This window comes from Oncorhynchus clarkii, chromosome 23 (genome assembly GCF_045791955.1).
Source record: "Oncorhynchus clarkii lewisi isolate Uvic-CL-2024 chromosome 23, UVic_Ocla_1.0, whole genome shotgun sequence".
Classification (NCBI taxonomy): domain Eukaryota; kingdom Metazoa; phylum Chordata; class Actinopteri; order Salmoniformes; family Salmonidae; genus Oncorhynchus; species Oncorhynchus clarkii.
The window spans coordinates 40,216,086-40,241,975 of record NC_092169.1 but is presented as its reverse complement, the minus strand read 5'-3'; the positions used below and the strand labels follow the sequence as shown (position 1 = coordinate 40,241,975).

The 25,890-nt window shown below is 44.3% G+C and overlaps 1 protein-coding gene across 1 annotated transcript in view; it reads left to right on the top strand.

Annotated features, from left to right (window-relative positions):
• LOC139381559 (protein tweety homolog 2-like) overlaps positions 1-25,890 on the top strand; it is a 211,374-nt gene that overhangs the window by 162,766 nt on the left and 22,718 nt on the right. The window contains exons 5-6 of the mRNA XM_071125194.1: positions 2,149-2,244; positions 24,843-24,915. Of these exons, the coding sequence (XP_070981295.1) occupies positions 2,149-2,244; positions 24,843-24,915 (169 nt within the window). The remainder of the gene's footprint in view (positions 1-2,148; positions 2,245-24,842; positions 24,916-25,890) is intronic.

Sequence of the window (25,890 nt, the reverse complement as noted above, 5' to 3'; positions counted from 1 at the left end):
ACCAGAGCCCCCGCACATTGGCTAACCGGGCTATCTGCATTGTGTCCCACCACCCACCAACCCCTCTTTTACGCTACTGCTACTCTCTGTTTATCAAATATGCATATATGCATAGTCACTTTAACCATATCTACATGTGCATACTTCCTCAATCAGCACGACTAACCGGTGCCTGTATGTATCCTCCCTACTGCTATAGCCTCGCTACTGTTATTTGTCACAGTCTTTTTACTGTTGTTTTTATTTCTTTACTTACCTAATGTTCACCTAATACCGTTTTTGCGCAATTGGTTTTAGCCAGTAAGTAAGCATTTCGCTGTAAGGTCTACAGCTGTTCTATTCGGCACACGTGACAAATAAACTTTGATTTGATGATTCATCTCTCCAGAGAATGCATTTCCACTGTTCCAGAGTTCAATGGCGGGGAGCTTTACACCACACCAGCCGATACTTGGCATTGCACATGGTGATCTATAGGCTGCTCGGCCATGGAAACCCATTTGATGAAGCTCCTGGTGAACAGTTCTTGTGCTGACGTTGCTTCCACAGGCAGTTTGGAACTCGAAAGTGAGTGTTGCACCCGAGGACAGACGATTTTTATGCCCTTCAGCACTCGGTGGTCCCGTTCTGTGAGCGTGTGGGGCCTACCACTTCACAGCTGAGCCTTTGTTGTTCCTAGACGTTTTCACTTCACAATAACATCACTTACAGTTGACTGTGGCAGCTCTAGCAGGGCAGACATTTAAGGACTTGTTGGAAAGGTGGCATCCTATGACGGTGCCATGTTGAAAGTCACTGAGCTCTTCAGTAAGGCCATTCTACTGTCAATTAAGATTGCGTGGCCGTGTGCTTGATTTTATACACCTGTCAGCAATGGGTGTGGCTGAAATAGCCGAATCCACTGATTTGAAAGCGTGTCCAAATACTTTTGTTTATATAGTGTATTTATCCAGTGTTCCTCGTGTTCTGATTGTTTTTACAACATTTACACAACATTATTATAACCTTACTGAGTTCAGATGAAAACATAGTTCAGCGGAGAGCCTCCACATTCAGCGAGTTGTTATACATGTATCCAATTCCCTGTGATGGTGTCCAGCCTGTGATGGTGTCCAGCCTGTGATGGTGTTCAGCCTGTGATGGTGTCCAGCCTGTGATGGTGTTCAGCTTGACTTTAATTTGGCTGAGAGACACACAGTAGTAGTGGTCACAGGAGGCACCAGGCACGTGGTCCTACAGCCCCCTACTGAACATGTACTGTACTATCCTCTGGCTGCCCAGAGATTAGAGGGGGGGGTAGAGGAGAGGGAGAGAGAGGGGGGGGTAGAGGAGAGAGAGAGAGGGGGGGGGGGGGGTAGAGGAGAGGGAGTAGAGGAGAGAGAGAGGGGGGTAGAGGAGAGAGCGTAATATGAGACAGAGAGATGGATAGAATAGAGAGAGAGAGGGGGAGCGAGAGGTGGACGGACGGACGTAGTCATAGCTTTCAGAGCATTACATATTCATGCATATGGTTTGAGCTCATCCATTAGTAAACCATCTGGACTGGATTTGTGCCCCAGCCAGAGACCATTGACCACAGCTACTGCATAGCACTGCTTCTGTTCTGACTGGAGCAGATGGCATCAGGAGAGGGCACGGAACACACACACACACACTGACTAAGGCTACATCTTCTTCTCACACACACATTCAATCACCTACACACAGATTTACATTGTCAGCAAAAAGTAAAGATAACATGCACACACACAGCCTACACCATGTCTATTCATACACTGACACAGACGCACACACACAGCCTACATCATGTCTATTCATACACTGACACAGACGCACACACGGTATGCATCCTATTGGCGTAAAGTGTCAGCCAGTTGTGTTAAGCTAGGGACATGGGCAAGGCAGCGGACTCTCATTTGGGTTGAAATGTGGTTGGCTGCTCCCTCTGCACATTACTGTAACAATAGAAATACTGTGACGGTTGGTCCTGCGGCCATATTGGGTGAACCCATAGGAGTAAATCAAGGAAGAAAAGAGAACAGTGACTGACTGTCTGTCATTCCCTCTGTGTCCCCTAGGATCCTGCTGTAACTCATTCTAGATCTGTTACACTGACTGTCTGTCTGTCATTTCTTCTGTGTCCTCTAGGTGGCTCACCTACCTGCTGCTACTGATTCTAGATCTGGTGATCTGTCTGGCAGCTTGCCTGGGCCTAGCCAAACAGTCTCGCTGGCTGCTGACAACGTGAGTAGCCTACCGCCCCTGTTACTGTTCTGTTACTGTTCTGTCCTTGTTACTGTTCTGTCCCTGTTCTGGCTACTGTCCTGTCCCTGCTACTGTTCTGTTACTGTTCTGTTCCTGCTCTGTTAATGTTCTGTCCCTGCTACTGTTCTGTCCCTGTTCTGTTAATGTTCTGTCCCTGCTACTGTTCTGTCCCTGTTACTGTTCTGTTACTGTTATATCCCTGTTACTGTTCTGTCCTTGTTACTGTTCTGTTACAGTTCTGTCCCTGTTACTGTTCTGTCCTTGTTACTGTTCTGTCCCTGTTCTGTTACTGTTCTGTCCCTGCTACTGTTCTGTTACTGTTCTGTCCCTGTTCTGTTACTATTCTGTCCCTGCTACTGTTCTGTTACTGTTCTGTCCCTGCTACTGTTCGGTTAATGTTCTGTCCCTGTTCTGTTAATGTTCTGTCCCTGCTACTGTTCTGTCCCTGTTACTGTTAATGTTCTGTCCCTGCTACTGTTCTGTTACTGTTCTGTCCCTGTTCTGTTAATGTCCTGTCCCTGCTACTGTTCTGTTACTGTTCTCTCCCTGTTCTGTTACCTTTCTGTCCCTGCTACTGTTCTGTTACTGTTCTGTCCCTGTTCTGTTAATGTTCTGTCCCTGCTACTGTTCTGTCCCTGTTACTGTTAATGTTCTGTCCCTGCTACTGTTCTGTCCCTGTTACTGTTCTGTTACTGTTCTGTCCCTGCTACTGTTCTGTCCCGATCACTGTTCTGTCTCGGTCACTGTTCTGTCTCGGTCACTGTTCTGTCTCGGTCACTGTTCTGTCTCGGTCACTGTTCTGTCCCTGTTACTGTTCTGTCTGTTACTGTTCAGTTACTGTTATGTCCATGTTACTGTTCTGTCCCTGTTCTGTCTGTTACTGTTCTGTCTGTTACTGTTCAGTTACTGTTCTGTCCCAGTTACTGTTCTGTCCCTGTTCTGTTAATGTTCTGTCCCTGCTACTGTTCTGTTACTGTTCTGTCCCTGCTACTGTTCTGTTACTGTTCTGTCCATGTTCTGTTAATGTTCTGTCCCTGCTACTGTTCTGTCCCTGTTACTGTTAATGTTCTGTCCCTGCTACTGTTCTGTCCCTGTTACTGTTCTGTCCCTGTTCTGTTAATGTTCTGTCCCTGCTACTGTTCTGTCCCTGTTCTGTTAATGTTCTGTCCCTGCTACTGTTCTGTCCCTGTTACTGTTAATGTTCTGTCCCTGCTACTGTTCTGTCCCGGTCACTGTTCTGTCCTGGTCACTGTTCTGTCCTGGTCACTGTTCTGTCTCGGTCACTGTTCTGTCTCGGTCACTGTTCTGTCTCGGTCACTGTTCTGTCTCGGTCACTGTTCTGTCTCGGTCACTGTTCTGTCCCGGTCACTGTTCTGTCCCTGTTACTGTTCTGTCTGTTACTGTTCTGTCCTTGTTACTGTTCTGTCCGTGTTACTGTTCTGTCCCTGTTACTGTTCTGTCCCTGTTCTGTCTGTTACTGTTCAGTTACTGTTCTGTCCCTGTTACTGTTCTGTCCCTGTTACTGTTCTGTCCCTGTTACTGTTCAGTTACTGTTATGTCCATATTACTGTTCTGTCCCTGTTACTGTTCTGTCTGTTACTGTTCAGTTACTGTTATGTCCATGTTACTGTTCTGCCCCGTAACTATTTTGTTACTGTTGTGTCCATGTTACTGTTCTGCCCCGTAACTTTTTTTTTACTGTTATGTCCATGTTACTGTTCTGTCCCTGTTACTGCTCTGTCCCTGTTACTGTTCTGTCCCTGTTACTGTTCTGTCCCTGTTACTGTTCTGTCCCTGTTACTGCTCTTTTACTGTTCTGTCCCTGTTACTGTTCTGTCCCTGTTACTGTTCTGTCCCTATTACTGCTCTTTTACTGTTCTGTCCCTGCTCTGTCCCTGTTACTGCTCTGTCCCTGTTACTGCTCTGTCCCTGTTACTGCTCTGTCCCTGTTACTGCTCTGTCCCTGTTACTGCTCTGTCCCTGTTACTGTTCTGTCCCTGTTACTGTTCTGTCCCTGTTACTGCTCTTTTACTGTTCTGTCCCTGTTACTGCTCTGTCCCTGTTACTGCTCTGTCCCTGTTACTGCTCTCTCTGTCCCTGTTACTGTTCTGTCCCTGTTACTGTTCTCTCTGTCCCTGTTAATGTTCTGTTACTGTTCTGTCCCTGTTACTGTTCTGTCCCTGTTACTGTTCTGTCCCTGTTACTGCTCTTTTACTGTTCTGTCCCTGTTACTGCTCTCTCTGTCCCTGTTACTGTTCTGTCCCTGTTGCTGTTCTGTCCCTGTTACTGTTCTGTCCCTGTTACTGTTCTGCTACTGTTACTGTTCTGTTCCTGTTCTATTACTTTGCTGTCCCTGTTCTGTTACTGTTCTTTCCCTGTTACTGTTCTGTCCCTGTTACTGTTCTGTTCCTGTTACTGTTCTGTTCCTGTTCTATTACTTTGCTGTCCCTGTTCTGTTACTGTTCTTTCCCTGTTACTGTTCTGTCCCTGTTACTGTTCTGTCCCTGTTACTTCTGTTACTGTTCTGTCCCTGTTACTTCTGTTACTGTTCTGCCTGTTACTGTTCTGTCCCTGTTACTGTTCTGTCCCTGTTACTGTTCTGTCCCTGTTACTGTTCAGTTACTGTTCTGTTCCTGTTACTGTTCTGCCCCGTAACTGTTCTGTTAATGTTCTGTCCCTGTTCTGTCCCTGTTCTGTCCCTGTTCTGTCCCTGTTCTGTTACTGTTCTGTTACTTGTTACTGTTCTGTTATTGTTCTGCCCCGTAACTGTTCTGTTAATGTTCTGTCCCTGTTACTGTTCTGTTACTGTTCTGTCCCTGTTACTGTTCTGTTAATGTTCCTGCTACTGTTCTGTCCCTGTTACTGTTCTGTTACTGCTCTGTCCCTGCTACTGTTCTGTCTCGGTCACTGTTCTGTCCCGGTCACTGTTCTGTCTCGGTCACTGTTCTGTCTCGGTCACTGTTCTGTCTCGGTCACTGTTCTGTCTCGGTCACTGTTCTGTCTCGGTCACTGTTCTGTCTCGGTCACTGTTCTGTCTCGGTCACTGTTCTGTCTCGGTCACTGTTCTGTCTCGGTCACTGTTCTGTCCCGGTCACTGTTCTGTCCCTGTTACTGTTCTGTCCCTGTTACTGTTCTGTCCCTGCTACTGTTCTGCTACTGTTCTGTCCCTGTTACTGTTAATGTTCTGTCCCTGCTACTGTTCTGTCCCTGCTACTGTTCTGTTACTGTTCTGTCCCTGCTACTGTTCTGTCCCGGTCACTGTTCTGTCTCGGTCACTGTTCTGTCTTGGTCACTGTTCTGTCTTGGTCACTGTTCTGTCTCGGTTACTGTTCTGTCCCTGTTACTGTTCTGTCCCTGTTACTGTTCTGTCCCTGTTACTGTTCAGTTACTGTTATGTCCATGTTACTGTTCTGTCCCTGTTACTGTTCTGTCTGTTACTGTTCAGTTACTGTTATGTCCATGTTACTGTTCTGCCCCGTAACTATTTTGTTACTGCTCTGTCCCTGTTACTGTTCTGTCCCTGTTACTGTTCTGTCCCTGTTACTGCTCTTTTACTGTTCTGTCCCTGTTACTGTTCTGTCCCTGTTACTGTTCTGTCCCTATTACTGCTCTTTTACTGTTCTGTCCCTGCTCTGTCCCTGTTACTGCTCTGTCCCTGTTACTGCTCTGTCCCTGTTACTGCTCTGTCCCTGTTACTGCTCTGTCCCTGTTACTGCTCTGTCCCTGTTACTGCTCTGTCCCTGTCCCTGCTCTGTCCCTGTTACTGCTCTGTCCCTGTTACTGCTCTGTCCCTGTTACTGCTCTGTCCCTGTTACTGCTCTGTCCCTGTTACTGTTCTGTCCCTGTTACTGTTCTGTCCCTGTTACTGCTCTTTTACTGTTCTGTCCCTGCTACTGCTCTGTCCCTGTTACTGCTCTGTCCCTGTTACTGTTCGCTCTGTCCCTGTTACTGTTCTCTCTGTCCCTGTTACTGTTCTGTCCCTGTTACTGCTCTTTTACTGTTCTGTTACTGCTCTGTCCCTGTTACTGTTCTCTCTGTTACTGTTCTGTCCCTGTTACTGCTCTGTCCCTGTTACTGCTCTGTCCCTGTTACTGTTCTGTTCCTGTTACTGCTCTTTTACTGTTCTGTCCCTGTTACCTCTGTTACTATTCTGTTACTGTACCGTTACTGTTCTGTCCCTGTTACTTCTGTTACTGTTCTGTCCCTGTTCTGTTACTGTCCCTGTACAGTTATGTTACTGTTCTGCTACTGTTACTGTTCTGTCCCTGTTACTGTTCAGTCCCTGTTACTTCTGTTACTGTTCTGTCCCTGTTCTGTTACTGTCCCTGTACAGTTCTGTTACTGTTCTGCTACTGTTACTGTTCTGTTCCTGTTGCTGTTCTGTTCCTGTTCTATTACTTTGCTGTCCCTGTTCTGTTACTGTTCTTTCCCTGTTACTGTTCTGTCCCTGTTACTGTTCTGTCCCTGTTACTTATGTTACTGTTCTGTCCCTGTTACTGTTCTGTTCCTGTTGCTGCTCTTTTACTGTTCTGTCCCTGTTACTGCTCTTTTGCTGTTCTGTCCCTGTTACCTCTGTTACTATTCTGTTACTGTACTGTTACTGTTCTGTCCCTGTTACTTCTGTTACTGTTCTGTCCCTGTTCTGTTACTGTCCCTGTACAGTTATGTTGCTGTTCTGTTACTGTTCTGTTCCTGTTACTGTTCTGTTCCTGTTCTATTACTTTGCTGTCCCTGTTCTGTTACTGTTCTTTCCCTGTTACTGTTCTGTCCCTGTTACTGCTCTGTCCCTGTTACTGCTCTGTCCCTGTTACTGCTCTGTCCCTGTTACTGCTCTGTCCCTGTTACTGCTCTGTCCCTGTTACTGCTCTGTCCCTGTTACTGCTCTGTCCCTGTTACTGCTCTGTCCCTGTCCCTGCTCTGTCCCTGTTACTGCTCTGTCCCTGTTACTGCTCTGTCCCTGTTACTGCTCTGTCCCTGTTACTGCTCTGTCCCTGTTACTGCTCTGTCCCTGTTACTGCTCTGTCCCTGTTACTGTTCTGTCCCTGTTACTGTTCTGTCCCTCTTACTGCTCTTTTACTGTTCTGTCCCTGTTACTGCTCTGTCCCTGTTACTGCTCTGTCCCTGTTACTGTTCTCTCTGTCCCTGTTACTGTTCTGTCCCTGTTACTGCTCTTTTACTGTTCTGTCCCTGTTACTGCTCTGTCCCTGTTACTGTTCTCTCTGTTACTGTTCTGTCCCTGTTACTGCTCTGTCCCTGTTACTGCTCTGTCCCTGTTACTGCTCTGTCCCTGTTACTGTTCTGTCCCTGTTACTGTTCTGTTCCTGTTACTGCTCTTTTACTGTTCTTTCCCTGTTACCTCTGTTACTATTCTGTTACTGTACCGTTACTGTTCTGTCCCTGTTACTTCTGTTAATGTTCTGTCCCTGTTCTGTTACTGTCCCTGTACAGTTATGTTACTGTTCTGCTACTGTTACTGTTCTGTCCCTGTTACTGTTCAGTCCCTGTTACTTCTGTTACTGTCCCTGTCCCTGTTCTGTTACTGTCCCTGTACAGTTCTGTTACTGTTCTGCTACTGTTACTGTTCTGTTCCTGTTACTATTCTGTTCCTGTTCTATTACTTTGCTGTCCCTGTTCTGTTACTGTTCTTTCCCTGTTACTGTTCTGTCCCTGTTACTGTTCTGTCCCTGTTACTTATGTTACTGTTCTGTCCCTGTTACTGTTCTGTTCCTGTTGCTGCTCTTTTACTGTTCTGTCCCTGTTACTGCTCTTTTACTGTTCTGTCCCTGTTACCTCTGTTACTATTCTGTTACTGTACTGTTACTGTTCTGTCCCTGTTATTTCTGTTACTGTTCTGTCCCTGTTCTGTTACTGTCCCTGTACAGTTATGTTACTGTTCTGTTACTGTTACTGTTCTGTTCCTGTTACTGTTCTGTTCCTGTTCTATTACTTTGCTGTCCCTGTTCTGTTACTGTTCTTTCCCTGTTACTGTTCTGTCCCTGTTACTGTTCTGTTCCTGTTACTGTTCTGTTCCTGTTCTATTACTTTGCTGTCCCTGTTCTGTTACTGTTCTTTCCCTGTTACTGTTCTGTCCCTGTTACTGTTCTGTCCCTGTTACTTCTGTTACTGTTCTGTCCCTGTTACTTCTGTTACTGTTCTGCCTGTTACTGTTATGCCCCGTAACTGTTCTGTCCCTGTTACTGTTCTGGCCCTGTTACTGTTCTGTCCCTGTACTGTTCTGTCCCTGTTACTGTTCTGCCCCGTAACTGACTTGTTAATGTTCTGTCCCTGTTACTGTTCTGTTACTGTTCTGTTACTCTTCTGTCCCTGTTACTGTTCTGCCCCGTAACTGTTCTGTTAATGTTCTGTCCCTGTTCTGTTACTGTTCTGTCCCTGTTCTGTTACTGTTCTGTTACTGTTCTGTTACTTGTTACTGTTCTGTTACTGTTCTGTTACTGTTCTTCCCCGTAACTGTTCAGTTAATGTTCTGTCCCTGTTACTGTTCTGTTAATGTTCTGTCCCTGTTACTGTTTTGTTACTGTTCTGTTACTGTTCTGTTAATGTTCTGTCCCTGCTACTGTTCTGTCCCTGTTACTGTTCTGTTACTGTTCTGTCCCTGCTACTGTTCTGTCTCGGTCACTGTTCTGTCTCGGTCACTGTTCTGTCTCGGTCACTGTTCTGTCTCGGTCACTGTTCTGTCCCTGTTACTGTTCTGTCCCTGTTCTGTTAATGTTCTTTCCCTGCTACTGTTATGTCCCTGTTACTGTTAATGTTCTGTCCCTGCTACTGTTCTGTCTGTTACTGTTCAGTTACTGTTCTGTCCCTGTTACTGTTCTGTCCCTGTTACTGTTCTGTCTCGGTCACTGTTCTGTCTCGGTCACTGTCCTGTCCCGGTCACTGTTCTGTCCCGGTCACTGTTCTGTTACTGTTCTGTCTGTTACTCTTCAGTTACTGTTATGTCCATGTTACTGTTATGTCCATGTTACTGTTCTGTCCCTGTTCTGTATGTTACTGTTCTGTCTGTTACTGTTCAGTTACTGTTCTGTCCCTGTTACTGTTCTGTCCCTGTTACTGTTCTGTTACTGTTCTGTCCCTGTTACTGTTCTGGCCCTGTACTGTTCTGTCCCTGTTACTGTTCTGCCCCGTAACTGACTTGTTAATGTTCTGTCCCTGTTACTGTTCTGTTACTGTTCTGTTACTGTTCTGTCCCTGTTACTGTTCTGCCCCGTAACTGTTCTGTTAATGTTCTGTCCCTGTTCTGTTACTGTTCTGTCCCTGTTCTGTTACTGTTCTGTTACTTGTTACTGTTCTGTTACTGTTCTGTTACTGTTCTTCCCCGTAACTGTTCAGTTAATGTTCTGTCCCTGTTACTGTTCTGTTAATTTTCTGTCCCTGTTACTGTTCTGTTACTGTTCTGTTACTGTTCTGTTAATGTTCTGTCCCTGCTACTGTTCTGTCCCTGTTACTGTTCTGTTACTGTTCTGTCCCTGCTACTGTTCTGTCTCGGTCACTGTTCTGTCTCGGTCACTGTTCTGTCTCGGTCACTGTTCTGTCTCGGTCACTGTTCTGTCCCTGTTACTGTTCTGTCCCTGTTCTGTTAATGTTCTTTCCCTGCTACTGTTATGTCCCTGTTACTGTTAATGTTCTGTCCCTGCTACTGTTCTGTCTGTTACTGTTCAGTTACTGTTCTGTCCCTGTTACTGTTCTGTCCCTGTTACTGTTCTGTCTCGGTCACTGTTCTGTCTCGGTCACTGTCCTGTCCCGGTCACTGTTCTGTCCCGGTCACTGTTCTGTTACTGTTCTGTCTGTTACTCTTCAGTTACTGTTATGTCCATGTTACTGTTATGTCCATGTTACTGTTCTGTCCCTGTTCTGTATGTTACTGTTCTGTCTGTTACTGTTCAGTTACTGTTCTGTCCCTGTTACTGTTCTGTTACTGTTCTGTCCCTGTTACTGTTCTGGCCCTGTACTGTTCTGTCCCTGTTACTGTTCTGCCCCGTAACTGACTTGTTAATGTTCTGTCCCTGTTACTGTTCTGTTACTGTTCTGTTACTGTTCTGTCCCTGTTACTGTTCTGCCCCGTAACTGTTCTGTTAATGTTCTGTCCCTGTTCTGTTACTGTTCTGTCCCTGTTCTGTTACTGTTCTGTTACTTGTTACTGTTCTGTTACTGTTCTGTTACTGTTCTTCCCCGTAACTGTTCAGTTAATGTTCTGTCCCTGTTACTGTTCTGTTAATTTTCTGTCCCTGTTACTGTTCTGTTACTGTTCTGTTACTGTTCTGTTAATGTTCTGTCCCTGCTACTGTTCTGTCCCTGTTACTGTTCTGTTACTGTTCTGTCCCTGCTACTGTTCTGTCTCGGTCACTGTTCTGTCTCGGTCACTGTTCTGTCTCGGTCACTGTTCTGTCTCGGTCACTGTTCTTTCCCTGCTACTGTTCTGTCCCTGCTACTGTTCTGTTACTGTTCTGTCCCTGTTCTGTTAATGTTCTTTCCCTGCTACTGTTATGTCCCTGTTACTGTTAATGTTCTGTCCCTGCTACTGTTCTGTCTGTTACTGTTCAGTTACTGTTCTGTCCCTGTTACTGTTCTGTCCCTGTTACTGTTCTGTCTCGGTCACTGTTCTGTCTCGGTCACTGTCCTGTCCCGGTCACTGTTCTGTCCCGGTCACTGTTCTGCTACTGTTCTGTCTGTTACTGTTCAGTTACTGTTATGTCCATGTTACTGTTCTGTCCCTGTTACTGTTCTGTCCCTGTTACTGTTCTGTTACTGTTCTGTCCCTGTTACTGTTCTGTCTGTTACTGTTCAGTTACTGTTATGTCCATGTTACTGTTCTGTCCCTGTTACTGTTCTGTCTTTTACTGTTCAGTTACTGTTATGTCCATGTTACTGTTCTGCCCCGTACTTATTTTGTTACTGTTGTGTCCATGTTACTGTTCTGCCCCGTAACTGTTTTGTTACTGTTCTGTCCATGTTACTGTTCTGTCCCTGTTACTGCTCTGTCCCTGTTACTGCTCTGTCCCTGTTACTGCTCTGTCCCTGTTACTGTTCGCTCTGTCCCTGTTACTGTTCTCTCTGTCCCTGTTACTGTTATCTCTGTCCCTGTTACTGTTATGTCCCTGTTACTGCTCTTTTACTGTTCTGTCCCTGTTACTGCTCTGTCCCTGTTACTGTTCTGTCCCTGTTACTGCTCTGTCCCTGTTACTGCTCTGTCCCTGTTACTGCTCTTTCCCTGTTACTGCTCTTTCCCTGTTACTGTTCTGTCCCTGTTACTGTTCTGTCCCTGTTACTGTTCTGTTCCTGTTACTGCTCTTTTACTGTTCTGTCCCTGTTACTTCTGTTACTGTTCTGTCCCTGTTCTGTTTCTGTCCCTGTACAGTTCTGTTACTGTTCTGCTACTGTTACTGTTCTGTCCCTGTTACTTCTGTTACTGTTCTGTCCCTGTTACTTCTGTTACTGTTCTGCCTGTTACTGTTATGCCCCGTAACTGTTCTGGCCCTGTTACTGTTCTGGCCCTGTTACTGTTCTGTCCCTGTTACTGTTCTGGCCCTGTTACTGTTCTGGCCCTGTTACTGTTCTGTCCCTGTTACTGTTCTGCCCCGTAACTGTCTTGTTAATGTTCTGTCCCTGTTACTGTTCGGTTACTGTTCTGTTACTGTTCTGTCCCTGTTACTGTTCTGCCCCGTATCTGTTCTGTTAATGTTCTGTCCCTGTTCTGTCACTGTTCTGTCCCTGTTCTGTTACTGTTCTGTTACTGTTCTGCCCCGTAACTGTTCTGTTAATGTTCTGTCCCTGTTACTGTTCTGTTAATGTTCTGTCCCTGTTACTGTTCTGTTACTGTTCTGTCCCTGTTACTGTTCTGTTAATGTTCTGGCCCCGTTACTGTTCTGTCCCTGTTACTGTTCTGTTACTGTTCTGTCCCTGTTACTGTTCTGTTAATGTTCTGTCCCTGTTACTGTTCTGTCCCTGTTACTGTTCTGTTACTGTTCTGTCCCTGTTACTGCTCTGTTACTGTTCGGTCCCTGTTACTGTTCGGTCCATGTTACTGTTCTGTTACTTGTTACTGTTCTGCCCCGTAACTGTTCTGTTAATGTTCAGTCCCTGTTACTGTTCTGTTAATGTTCTGTCCCTGTTACTGTTACTGTTCTGCCTGGTTACTGTTCTGTTACTGTTCTGCCCCTGTTACTGTTCTGTTACTGTTCTGATCAGTTCTTTAAAGTATTGTTTGGGCTGCCGGTGGAATTGTCTGCTTGGAGATTTGCCATGCCCATTTCCAAGAACCATACATTTGTAGTTGATTGAATTGACTTGGAACCACCCCAGACTTCTTAGAGTGTTAATATACTGTAGCAAGTTAACATTTGACCTGTTTTATGGGTCTTAGATAATGAACATGAATTACAAATGCAGTTGACTGAAATATATATTTTATTTTTTTACATTTCTGGTCTGGAATAGCTTGAATGATTTAGTTCTTCATGTGAAGCTGTTTCAAGCCTGGTGTAGGGGAGGGCAGAAGGGAGTGAGGGAGGAAGATAGAGCATTTCACTGGACAATGTAGGTCTATGTTAATATCTAAGAAATACTAAATGTACACACAATCAGTTCAGCCCTGTGCTCTACAGTGAGAGGGATTCCACATGGCACAGACACACATCATACACAGACACACACCCACACATCATAACTTAACTGACAGATTAAAGTCTGCTTGAAAGAGCCGCTAACCTAGCTAAGCTGCTAATGTTAGCTATCAAGCTAACAAAGTTAGTCCCAGATGAGTTTTCCAGTGGAGCCCTCTTTGACTAGAGAAGTAAATCAATCAATCAATCAAATGTATTTATAATGCCCTGATTTTAACAGAACATGGCCAAGATGTTCAAATGTTCATAGCGGGTTCAAATAACAATAATCACAGTGGTTGTAGAGGGTGAAACAGGTCAGCACCCCAGGAGTAAATGTCAGTTGGCTTTTCATAGAGTAACTCTACCACTCCTGCTGTCTCTAGAGTGTTGAAAACAGCAGGTCTGGGACAGGTAGCACGTCCGGTGAACAGGTCAAGGTTCCATAGCCGCAGGCAGACAGTTGAAACTGGAGCAGCAGCATGACCAGGTGAACTGGGGACAGCAAGGAGGCATCAGGCCAGGTTGTCCTGAGGCATGGTCCTAGGGCTCAGATCCTCTGAGAGAGAGAAAGAGAGAAAGAAAGAAAAAGAGAGAGCATACTTAAATTGACACAGGACACGGGAGAAATACTCCAGATAAAACATACTGACTCTAGCCTCCCGACACAAACTATTGGAGCATAAATACTCGAGTCTGAGACAGGAGGGGTCAGAAGACACTGTGGCCCTGTCAGACAATATCAAATCAAATCAAATGTATTTATATAGCCCTTCGTACATCAGCTGATATCTCAAAGTGCTGTACAGAAACCCAGCCTAAAACCCCAAACAGCAAGCAATGCAGGTGTAGAAGCACGGTGGCTAGGAAAAACTCCCTAGAAAGGCCAAAGCCTAGGAAGAAACCAAGAGAGGAACCAGGCTATGTGGGGTGGCCAGTCCTCTTCTGGCTGTGCCGGGTGGAGATTATAACAGAACATGGCCAAGATGTTCAAATGTTCATAAATGACCAGCATGGTCCAATAATAATAAGGCAGAACAGTTGAAACTGGAGCAGCAGCACGGCCAGGTGGACTGGGGACAGCAAGGAGTCATCATGTCAGGTATTCCTGAGGCATGGTCCTAGGGCTCAGGTCCTCCAAGAGAGAGAAAGAAAGAGAGAATTAGAGAGAGCACACTTAAATTCACACAGGACACCGAATAGGACAGGAGAAGTACTCCAGATATAACAAACTGACCCTAGCCCCCCGACACATAAACTACTGCAGCATAAATACTGCAGGCTGAGACAGGAGGGGTCAGGAGACACTGTGGCCACATCCGAGGACACCCCCGGACAGGGCCAAACAGGAAGGATATAACCCCAGCCACTTTGCCAAAGCACAGCCCCCACACCACTAGAGGGATAACCCAGACAGGATGACCACATCAGTGACTCAACCCACTCAGGTGACGCACCCCTCCCAGGGACGGCATGAGAGAGCCCCAGTAAGCCAGTGACTCAGCCCCTGTAATAGGGTTAGAGGCAGAGAATCCCAGTGGAAAGAGGGGGAACCGGCCAGGCAGAGACAGCAAGGGCTGTTCGTTGCTCCAGAGCCTTTCTGTTCACCTTCCCACTCCTGGGCCAGACTACACTCAATCATATGACCCACTGAAGAGATGAGTCTTCAGTAAAGACTTAACGGTTGAGACCGAGTTTGCGTCTCTGACATGGGTAGGCAGACCGTTCCATAAAAATGGAGCTCTATAGGAGAAAGCCCTGCCTCCAGCTGTTTGCTTAGAAATTCTAGGGATAATTAGGAGGCCTGCGTCTTGTGACCGTAGCGTACGTGTAGGTATGTACGGCAGGACCAAATCAGAGATAGGTAGGAGCAAGCCCATGTAATGCTTTGTAGGTTAGCAGTAAAACCTTGAAATCAGCCCTTGCTTTGACAGGAAGCCAATGTAGGGAGGCTAGCACTGGAGTAATATGATCAAATTTCTTGATTCTAGTCAGGATTCTAGCAGCCGTATTTAGCACTAACTGAAGTTTATTTAGTGCTTTATCCGGGTAGCCGGAAAGTAGAACATTGCAGTAGTCTAACCTAGAAGTGACAAAAGCATGGATTAATTTTTCAGCATCATTTTTGGACAGAAAGTTTCTGATTTTTGCAATGTTACGTAGATGGAAAAAAGCTGTCCTTGAAATGGTCTTGATATGTTCTTCAAAAGAGAGATCAGGGTCCAGAGTAACGCTGAGGTCCTTCACAGTTTTATTTGAGACGACTGTACAACCATTAAGATTAATTGTCAGATTCAACAGAAGATCTCTTTGTTTCTTGGGACCTAGAACAAGCATCTCTGTTTTGTCCGAGTTTAAAAGTAGAAAGTTTGCAGCCATCCACTTCCTTATGTCTGAAACACATGCTTCTAGCGAGGGCAATTTTGGGGCTTCACCATGTTTCATTGAAATGTACAGCTGTGTGTCATCCGTATAGCAGTGAAAGTTAACATTATGTTTTCGAATGACATCCCCAAGAGGTAAAATATATAGTGAAAACAATGATCCTAAGACGGAACCTTGAGGAACACCGAAATGTACAGTTGATTTGTCAGAAGACAAACCATTCACAGAGACAAACTGATATCTTTCCGACAGATAAGATCTAAACCAGGCCAGAACTTGTCCGTGTAGACCGATTTGGGTTTCCAATCTCTCCAAAACAATGTGGTGATCGATGGTATCAAAAGCAGCACTAAGGTCTAGGAGCACGAGGACAGATGCAGAGCCTCGGTCTGATGTCATTAAAAGGTAATTTACCACCTTCACAAGTGCAGTCTCAGTGCTATGATGGGGTCTAAAACCAGACTGAAGCATTTCGTATACATTGTTTGTCTTCAGGAAGGCAGTGAGTTGCTGCTCAACAGCCTATTCTTACATTTTTGAGAGGAATGGAAGATTCGATATAGGCCATTATTTTTATTTTTTTTCTGGGTCAAGGTTTGGCTTTTTCAAGAGAGGCTTTATTACTGCCACTTTTAGTGAGTTTGGTACACATCCGGTGGATAGAGAGCCGTTTATTATGTTCAACATAGGAGGGCCAAGCACAGGAAGCAGCTCTTTCAGTAGTTTAGTTGGAATAGAATGCAGCTTGAAGGTTTAGAGGCCATGATTATTTTAATCATTGTGTCAAGAGATATAGTACTAAAACACTTGAGCGTCTCTCTTGATCCTAGGTCCTGGCAGAGTTGTGCAGACTCAGGACAACTGAGCTTTGAAGGAATACTCAGATTTAAAGAGGAGTCCGTAATTTGCTTTCTAATAATCATGATCTTTTCCTCAAAGAAGTTCATTAATTTATCACTGCTAAAGTGAAAGCCATCCTCTCTTGGGGAATGCTGCTTTTTAGTTAGCTTTTCTCAATTAAGTTAGAAAAATAGGATGATCGAGCAGCAGTAAGGGCTCTTCGGTACTGCACGGTACTGTCTTTCCAAGCTAGTCGGAAGACTTCCAGTTTGGTGTGGCGCCATTTCCGTTCCAATTTTCTGGAAGCTTGCTAGTTAGTTTCTTATGAGATGTGTTTTTAGTTTTTAGGGGTGCAACTGCATCTAGGGTATTGCTCAAGGTTAAATTGAGTTCCTCAGTTAGGTGGTTAACTGATTGTTGTCCTCTGACGTCCTTGGGTAGACAGGGGGAATCTGGAAGGACATCAAGGAATCTTTGTGTTGTCTGTGAATTTATAGCACGACTTTTGATGTTCCTTGGTTGGGGTCTGGTCAGATTATTTGTTGCAATTGCAAACGTAATAAAATGGTGGTCCGATAGTCCAGGATTATGAGGAAAAACATTAAGATCCACAACATTTATTCCATGGGACAAAACTAGGTCCAGAGTATGACTGTGACAGTGAGTGGGTCCAGAGACATGTTGGACAAAACCCACTGAGTCGATGATGGCTCCGAAAGCCTTTTGGAGTGGGTCTGTGGACTTTTCAATGTGAATATTAAAGTCACCAAAGATTAGAATATTATCTGCTATGACTACAAGGTCCGATAGGAATTCAGGGAACTCAATGAGGAACGCTGTATATGGCCCAGGAGGCCTGTAAACAGTAACTATAAAAAGTGATTGAGTAGGCTGCATAGATTTCATGACTAGAAACTCAAAAGACGAAAACGTCATTTTTTTTATTTTTTGTAAATTGAAATTTGCTATCGTAAATGTTAGCAACACCTCCGCCTTTGCAGGATGCACGGGGGATATGGTCACTAGTGTAGCCAGGAGGTGAGGCCTCATTTAATACAGTACATTCATCAGGCTTAAGCCATGTTTCAGTCAGGCCAATCACATCAAGATTATGATCAGTGATTAGTTCATTGACTATAATTGCCTTTGAAGTAAGGAATCTAACATTAAGTAGCTCTATTTTGAGATGTGAGTTATCATGATCTCTTTCAATAATGACAGGAATGGAGGAGGTCTTTATCCTAGTGAGATTGCTAAGGCGAACACCGCCATGTTTAGTTTTGCCCAACCTAGGTCGAGGCACAGACACGGTCTCAATGGGGATAGCTGAGCTGACTACACTGACTGTGCTAGTGGCAGACTCCACTATGCTGGCAGGCTGGCTAACAGCTGCCTGGCCTACACCCTATTTCACTGTGGAGCTAGAGGAGTTAGATCCCTGTCTATGTTGGTAGATAAGATGAGAGCACCCCTCCAGCTAGGATGGAGTCCGTCACTCCTCAGCAGGTCAGGCTTGGTCCTGTTTGTGGGTGAGTCCCAGAAAGAGGGCCAATTATCTACAAATTCTATCTTTTGGGAGGAGCAGAAAACAGTTTTCAACCAGCGATTGAGTTGTGAGACTCTGCTGTAGAGCTCATCACTCCCCCTAACTGGGAGGGGGCCAGAGACAATTACTCGATGCCGACACATCTTTCTAGCTGATTTACACGCAGAAGCTATGTTGCGCTTGGTGATCTCTGACTGTTTCACCCTAACATCGTTGGTGCCGACGTGGATAACAATATCTCTATACTCTCTACACTCGCCAGTTTTAGCTTTAGCCAGCACCATCTTCAGATTAGCCTTAACGTCGGTAGCCCTGCCCCCCGGTAAACATTGTATGATCGCTGGATGATTCGTTTTAAGTCTAATACTGCGGGTAATGGAGTCGCCAATGACTAGAGTTTTCAATTTGTCAGAGCTAATGGGGGGAAGCTTCGGCGTCTCAGACCCCGTAACGGGAGGAGTAGAGACAAGAGAAGGCTCGGCCTCTGACTCCAAACTCGCTGCTTAATGGGGAAAACCGGTTGAAAGTTTCTGGCGGCTGAATGAGCGACACCGGTTGAGCATTCCTACAGCATTTCCTTCCAGAAACCGTGAGAAAGTTGTCCGGCTGCGGGGCCTGTGCCAGGGGATTTATACTACTATCTGTACTTACTGGTGGCACAGACACTTTTTCATCCTTTCCTACACTGAAATTACCCTTGCCTAACGATTGCGTCTGAAGCTGGGCTTGTAGCACAGCTATCCTCGCCATAAGGCGATCGTTCTCCTGTATATTATGAGTACAGCGACTGCAATTAGAAGGCATCATGTTAATTTTACTACTTACAGTGCCTTGCGAAAGCATTCGGCCCCCTTGAACTTTGCGACCTTTTGCCACGTTTCAGGTTTCAAACATAAAGATATAAAACTGTATTTTTTTGTGAAGAATCAACAACAAGTGGGACACAATCATGAAGTGGAACGACATTTATTGGATATTTCAAACTTTTTTAACAAATCAAAAACTGAAAAATTGGGCGTGCAAAATTATTCAGCCCCCTTAAGTTAATACTTTGTAGCGCCACCTTTTGCTGCGATTACAGCTGTAAGTCGCTTGGGCTATGTCTCTATCAGTTTTGCACATCGAGAGACTGACATTTTTTCCCATTCCTCCTTGCAAAACAGCTCGAGCTCAGTGAGGTTGGATGGAGAGCATTTGTGAACAGCAGTTTTCAGTTCTTTCCACAGATTCTCGATTGGATTCAGGTCTGGACTTTGACTTGGCCATTCTAACACCTGGATATGTTTATTTTTGAACCATTCCATTGTAGATTTTGCTTTATGTTTTGGATCATTGTCTTGTTGGAAGACAAATCTCCGTCCCAGTCTCAGGTCTTTTGCAGACTCCATCAGGTTTTCTTCCAGAATGGTCTTGTATTTGGCTCCATCCATCTTCCCATCAATTTTAACCATCTTCCCTGTCCCTGCTGAAGTAAAGCAGGCCCAAACCATGATGCTGCCACCACCATGTTTGACAGTGGGGATGGTGTGTTCAGCTGTGTTGCTTTTACGCCAAACATAACGTTTTGCATTGTTGCCAAAAAGTTCAATTTTGGTTTCATCTGACCAGAGCACCTTCTTCCACATGTTTGGTGTGTCTCCCAGGTGGCTTGTGGCAAACTTTAAACGACACTCTTTATGGATATCTTTAAGAAATGGCTTTCTTCTTGCCACTCTTCCATAAAGGCCAGATTTGTGCAATATACGACTGATTGTTGTCCTATGGACAGAGTCTCCTACCTCAGCTGTAGATCTCTGCAGTTCATCCAGAGTGATCATGGGCCTCTTGGCTGCATCTCTGATCAGTCTTCTCCTTGTATGAGCTGAAAGTTTAGAGGGACGGCCAGGTCTTGGTAGATTTGCAGTGGTCTGATACTCCTTCCATTTCAATATTATCGCTTGCACAGTGCTCCTTGGGATGTTTAAAGCTTGGGAAATCTTTTTGTATCCAAATCCGGCTTTAAACTTCTTCACAACAGTATCTCGGACCTGCCTGGTGTGTTCCTTGTTCTTCATGATGCTCTCTGCGCTTTTAACGGACCTCTGAAACGATCACAGTGCAGGTGCATTTATACGGAGACTTGATTACACACAGGTGGATTGTATTTATCATCATTAGTCATTTAGGTCAACATTGGATTATTCAGAGATCCTCACTGAACTTCTGGAGAGCGTTTGCTGCACTGAAAGTAAAGGGGCTGAATAATTTTGCACGCCCAATTTTTCAGTTTTTGATTTGTTAAAAAAGTTTGAAATATCCAATAAATGTCGTTCCACTTCATGATTGTGTCCCACTTGTTGTTGATTCTTCACAAAAACTTTCGCAAGGCACTGTAGCTTCGGCTGTTGGAGGTCCTGTCGAACCATGTCCAGATAAAGCGTCCGGAGTGAAAAAGTTGAGGGAAAAAACAAAAATGGAAACGGTAATTAAAAAGTAAAAACCGTAAAGTTGTCAGGTAGCAAAATAGGTTGGCAACAAAACGCACAGCAACACGTAAACAAGTCTGCAAGGCCCGGACAGGGCCAAACAGACAGGAAATAACCCCACCAACTTTGAAAAAAGAACAGCCCCCACACCACTAGAGGCATATCTCCAACCACCAACTTACCATACTGAGATAAGGCAGAGTATAGCCCACGAAGATCTCCCTAATGGCAACAACCCAAAGGGGGGTGCCAAAAGAATGAAGGTTTCCAGTGCTGTAGGAGCTGTATCGACTGTTTGTTAGGGACAAACTGGATCGTTCAGAGTTCCAATGTGGCAATTGTTTGCTTGTCGAGGATTATAGGCTTGAGGTGACTTTCTTGATCACGCAGGTCGGCAGCCTACGTAAGAAACTGGGGAAAGGCAGAGTGGAGTGTTTACCTTTTCTACGCCTGTGGCTGAATGGCATTCGTGCATGTTGGATGCATCTCCGTCTTGTCGTTAACCGACTGGCCGGTGTTGCGTGGTGTTCGTTCACCAGGGGAGCCATCTCATGCCTCTCCTCCCCATCTGATAGTGGAGTCGAAGGAGCACAGCAAGAAGGAACACAGCAATCGACGATGGTCGCATGTCACGAGAACGGGGAATGTATGCACTACACCAGGACATGGACATCGATTCCATCATAGTCCATGTGGGTTTTAATGACATTATGAAGGGCAGCTCTGGACAGTTGAAACTGGATTTCAAAGGGCTGATTGACTTTGCTTGACTCTAATAAAAGACCCATCATATCTGGTCATGTGCCCTCTCTGAATTGTGGCATTGAATGCTTTAGCAGGATTCTTTCTCTTCACAACTGGCTACATGATTATTGCAGTTCAATGGGTGTAACTTTTGTTGACAATTTCGATACCTTTTGTAAACAAAACACATTTATAAGGAGGATGGGATCCACCCAAATCATTTGGGTTCCTGGATCCTTTCACAGCATTATAAGTCTGTAGTAGGACAACGACTTATCAATGGCCCAAGCCCAGCTCAGTTAATTCCTACCATTGTGTCGCTGAGTCATCATAATGCTTTAGCAAATGCACATTATACCAGGAGCATTGGTAGACACAATGTAAGTAACCTAATTGATGTCCCTCTGACTGCCCTGAATGGCTCTGCTGATCCTACAGTTATTGTATGTAGCAAGCATGTGCCTATGAACCAGATGTATGCTGTTAGCACTGAGGCTGTGGGCCCAAGTAGGAAGTCCACTGTGTGCAGCTCACCCTGCACTAACATAAATAACATGAGAATATCTACTTCTGCTAAGCTTCCCAGTAAAGCAATGAAAACAAGCAAGCATCCCAGAAAAGTGCTCAAAATAGCCCATGTTAACATAAGTAGCTTATGAAACAAGGTTAATTCAAATGAATAACTTGCTAGTTGCTCAGAAATGCACATTGACAATACCTTTCATGATACAGTGGTAGCAATACAAGGTTATAACATTTACAGAAAATACAAATGCCAGTGGTGTAGGTGTTGCTGTTTATATTCAGAACCACATTCCTGTAAAGATTAGAGAGGATCTCATGTTAAATATTGTTGAAGTAATATGGCTTCAGGTTCATCTGCCTCACCTAAAGCCCATTCTTGTGGGAAGTTGCTATAGACCACCAAGTGCTTACAGTCAGTATCTGGATAACATGTGTGAAATGCTTGATCATTTATGTGATATCAACAGAGAGGTTTCATCATGCTGGCCACTCAAAAAAAGCTTCAAACTGTAACCAGTGCAACCTGGTTCAGGTAATCAGTCAACCTACCAGGGTAGTTACAAACAGCACATGAATGAAATCACCATGCATTAATCACAACTTTACTAATGCTGCAGAAATGTGCTTGAAAGGAGTATCCAGATCCATCAGATGTAGAGATCGCAATATAGTAGCAATATCTAGGAAAACCAGTTCCAAAGGCTGGGCCTAATGTAGTGTATAAGAGGTTATACAATACGTTTTGTAGTGATTCCTGTGTTGTTGATGTAAAGAATGTGTTAGTTTGTGGTGTGTAATGAGGAGGAAACAGATGTTGTACTTGACACATTTATGAAATTGCTTATTCCAGTTGCTAATAAGCATGCACCCATTAATGCAATGACAAAAAATGGTATGGTTGAGAGGGATGAGGCTAAATAAATTGCCAGTAAGTCTGGCTGCACAACCGATTGGCAAACATACTGCAAATTGAGAAATCATGTGACAAAAAAAAATAAACTACACTATGAAACAAACATAAATGACATAAAGAATGATAGTAAAAAGCTTTAAAGCACCTTAAATTCATTGAATCATATGGCTCATTCATCACAAAACCAACTGATATTGCCAACTGCTTAAAAAAAAATTAATTGGCAAGATTAGCAAACTTAGTCATGACATGCCTGAAAGAAACGCTGACCCTAAACTTCCAAGTATATCTGACCGAATTATGAAAGACAAGCATTGTAATTTGGAATTGTGAGTGTGGAGAAATTATTGTTGTCTACCAAAAATGACAAGCCACCGGGGTCTGGCAGTTTAGATGAAAAATTACTGAGGATAATAGCGGACGATATTGCTACTCCTATTTTCCATATTTTCAATTCAAGCCTACTGGAAAGTGTGTGCCCCCAGACCTGGAGGTAAGCTAAAGTCATTCCGCTACCTAAGAATAGTAAAGCACCCTTTACTGGCTCAAATAACCGACCAATCAGCCTGTTACCAACCCTTAGTAAAGTTTTGAAAAAAATTGTTTGCTCCTCAATACACAACGCAAACCAACAAATATTCTTTACATCAACAACATAGGAATCACTACAAAACTTATTGTATGACCTCTTATAGACTATATTAGGCCCAGCCTTTGGAACTTTGATTTTCCTAGATATGGCTACTATATTGTGATCAATACATCTGATGGATCTGGGTACTGCTTTCAAGCACGTTTCTGCAGCATTAGTAAAGATGTGATTAATACATGTTTACTGCCTTAATTTTGCCAGACCCCAGGAAGTGTAGCTGCTGCTTTGGCAGGAGGTAATGGGGATCTATAATAAATATAAATACACACACATCATACACACTCAGCATATAGTAAGCATGTAACTCATCTTGGCCCTCTGTGCTCCCTGTCTCACCTTGTCATACTTTTTTGGTTACTACTTGATTCCATATGTGTTATTTCATGGTTTTGATGTCTTCACTATTATTCTACAATGTAGAAAATAGTACAAATAAGGTGTTCTAAAACTTTTGACCGGTAGTGTACCTAGACACACGCTATATACAGTATATGCACACAAACACACATGTTTTCACTGCACTACAAGGTTGTGGTCACATGGTGATGATGTAATTTCCTGAAGGCATTAGTTCATAAGTGGAGAGGGGCTGGATTGGAGTTAGTGGGGGGGTAAGGAGGGGCAGAGAAATGCATTTCCTATTGTCTGTCCATGTGGGGGATGGTTTGGAGGTAGCAGGCAGGATGCATGTCTCATTGCCTGCATCATGAAGTCGTAAAGAGGCTGTTATCGACTGGAGAACAACAGAGATGATGCCCCCTGACATCTGTTCACTACAGAGATTTTGCAGTCTCTGGAGAGAGGACTTTTAAATGGTGAAGCAGAGTAACAGCCCTGACCTCAGCATACAATATTATCACCTTACTGAGGGACTCACCATACCATATAATCACCATACTGAGGGACCTTACCATACCATACCTTACCATACCATACCATACCTTACTGAGGGACCTCAGCATACAATATTATCACCTTACTGAGGGACTCACCATATTATCCCCACACTGAGGGACCTCACCATATTATCACCATACTGAGGGACCTCACCTTACTGAGGGACCTCACCATATTATCACCATACTGAGGGACCTCACCATATTATCACCATACTGAGGGACCTCACCATACTGAGGGACCTCAGCATACAATATTATCACCTTACTGAGGGACTCACCATACCATATTATCACCTTACTGAGGGACTCACCATACCATATAATCACCATACTGAGGGACTCACCATAACAGTATCACCTTACTGAGGGACTCACCATACCATATTATCACCATACTAAGGGACCATACCATATTATCACCTTACTGAGGGACCTCAGTATACAATATTATCACCTTACTGAGGGACCTCAGTATACAATATTATCACCTTACTGAGGGACCATACCATATTATCACCATACTGAGGGACCTCACCATACCATATTATTACCATACTGAGGGGCCTCACCATACCATATTATCACCATACTGAGGGACCTCACCATACCATATTATCACCATACTGAGGGACCATACCATATTATCACCATACTGAGGGACCTTACCATACAATATTATCACCATACTGAGGGATCTCACCATACCATATTATCACCATACTGAGGGACCTCACCATACCATATTATCACCATACTAAGGGACCGATATGTATTGTGCTTCGATGCTATGGTTTTATTGCAATTTAATGTTCAAGATATTCCCCCATCACTAATGATGACATCATCATCTTTGATTATCACATCCTTGATGACTACACTATGACTATAGCACTTTGAAGAGTTCTAATGTTTGTTGGCCAGTGTTATAATTATTATAGTGTGTTATAAACAGTGTAATAATACCATACCGTTCTCTCTCTGTGTCCCTGCAGTATGATGGTGTTTGGGGTGCTGACATTGATCCTGAGCTGGGCGTCTCTGGGAGCTGACCTGGCCTCTGCTGTGGTGAGTGAATTTGACTCTGAGGCCTGCATTCCAAATGGAACCCTATTCCCCAGGGGTGTCAAACATACAGCCGGATCCTGCCATCCAGAGCTACCCTCTCCAACCTTAATCTAGAGCACCTGATTCTAAAAATGTGCTGGTTGATAAACTGAACCAGGTTAGTTACAAATGGGGTTAAAGTGAAAACCTACAGGATGATAGCTCTCCAGGAACAGGGTTGGGGATTGAAACCTACAGGATGTTTGCTCTCCAGGAAAAGGGTTAGAGTGAAAACCTAAAGGAGGGGGTAGCTCTCCAGGAACAGGGTTAGAGTGAAAAATGTTCAGGAGGGGGTAGCTCTCCAGGAACAGGGTTATAGTGAAAACCTTCAGGAGGGGGTAGCTCTCCAGGAACAGGGTTGGAGAGCCCTGATCTTGGGAATATGGCACCATATTGAAACAACTCAGGACCATGTCCAACTGTTACTGTGCTAATCAATTCTCACCATGGCTGACAGCTAAGACAAATTGCTTTGGGGCCAAGAGGGTTCACTCTCACTTTGAAAGTCTTCTTTTAGAGTGTGTGTGTGAGTCTGTACTCTGTGAGAAATCACATTAAATAGTTTTCCGGCAGAAATCCTTAGGGATATGGCTTTATATGTGCTCTGAATACGTATTCACAATGTGTTAACATAAAGCCATATTGCAAGTGCATAGTACTATCAAGATGGCACCGACAGAGAGGGCTGCCTCGCTTCTAGTTCGTTGCAAACTTTGCAGTATTTCGTTTTTTTATGTATTATTTCTTTCATTGTTAGTCCAGAAAATGTTATGTGTTATTACATACAGCCAGGAAGAACTTTTGGATATCAGAGCTGTGGTAACTCACCAGCACTACCAGCATTAGAACCAGGAATACAACTTTCCCGAAGCGGATCCTTTGTTCACACCATCCAGAGCAATTGAACTGATTCCAGAGGCTGACCCAAAACAACAC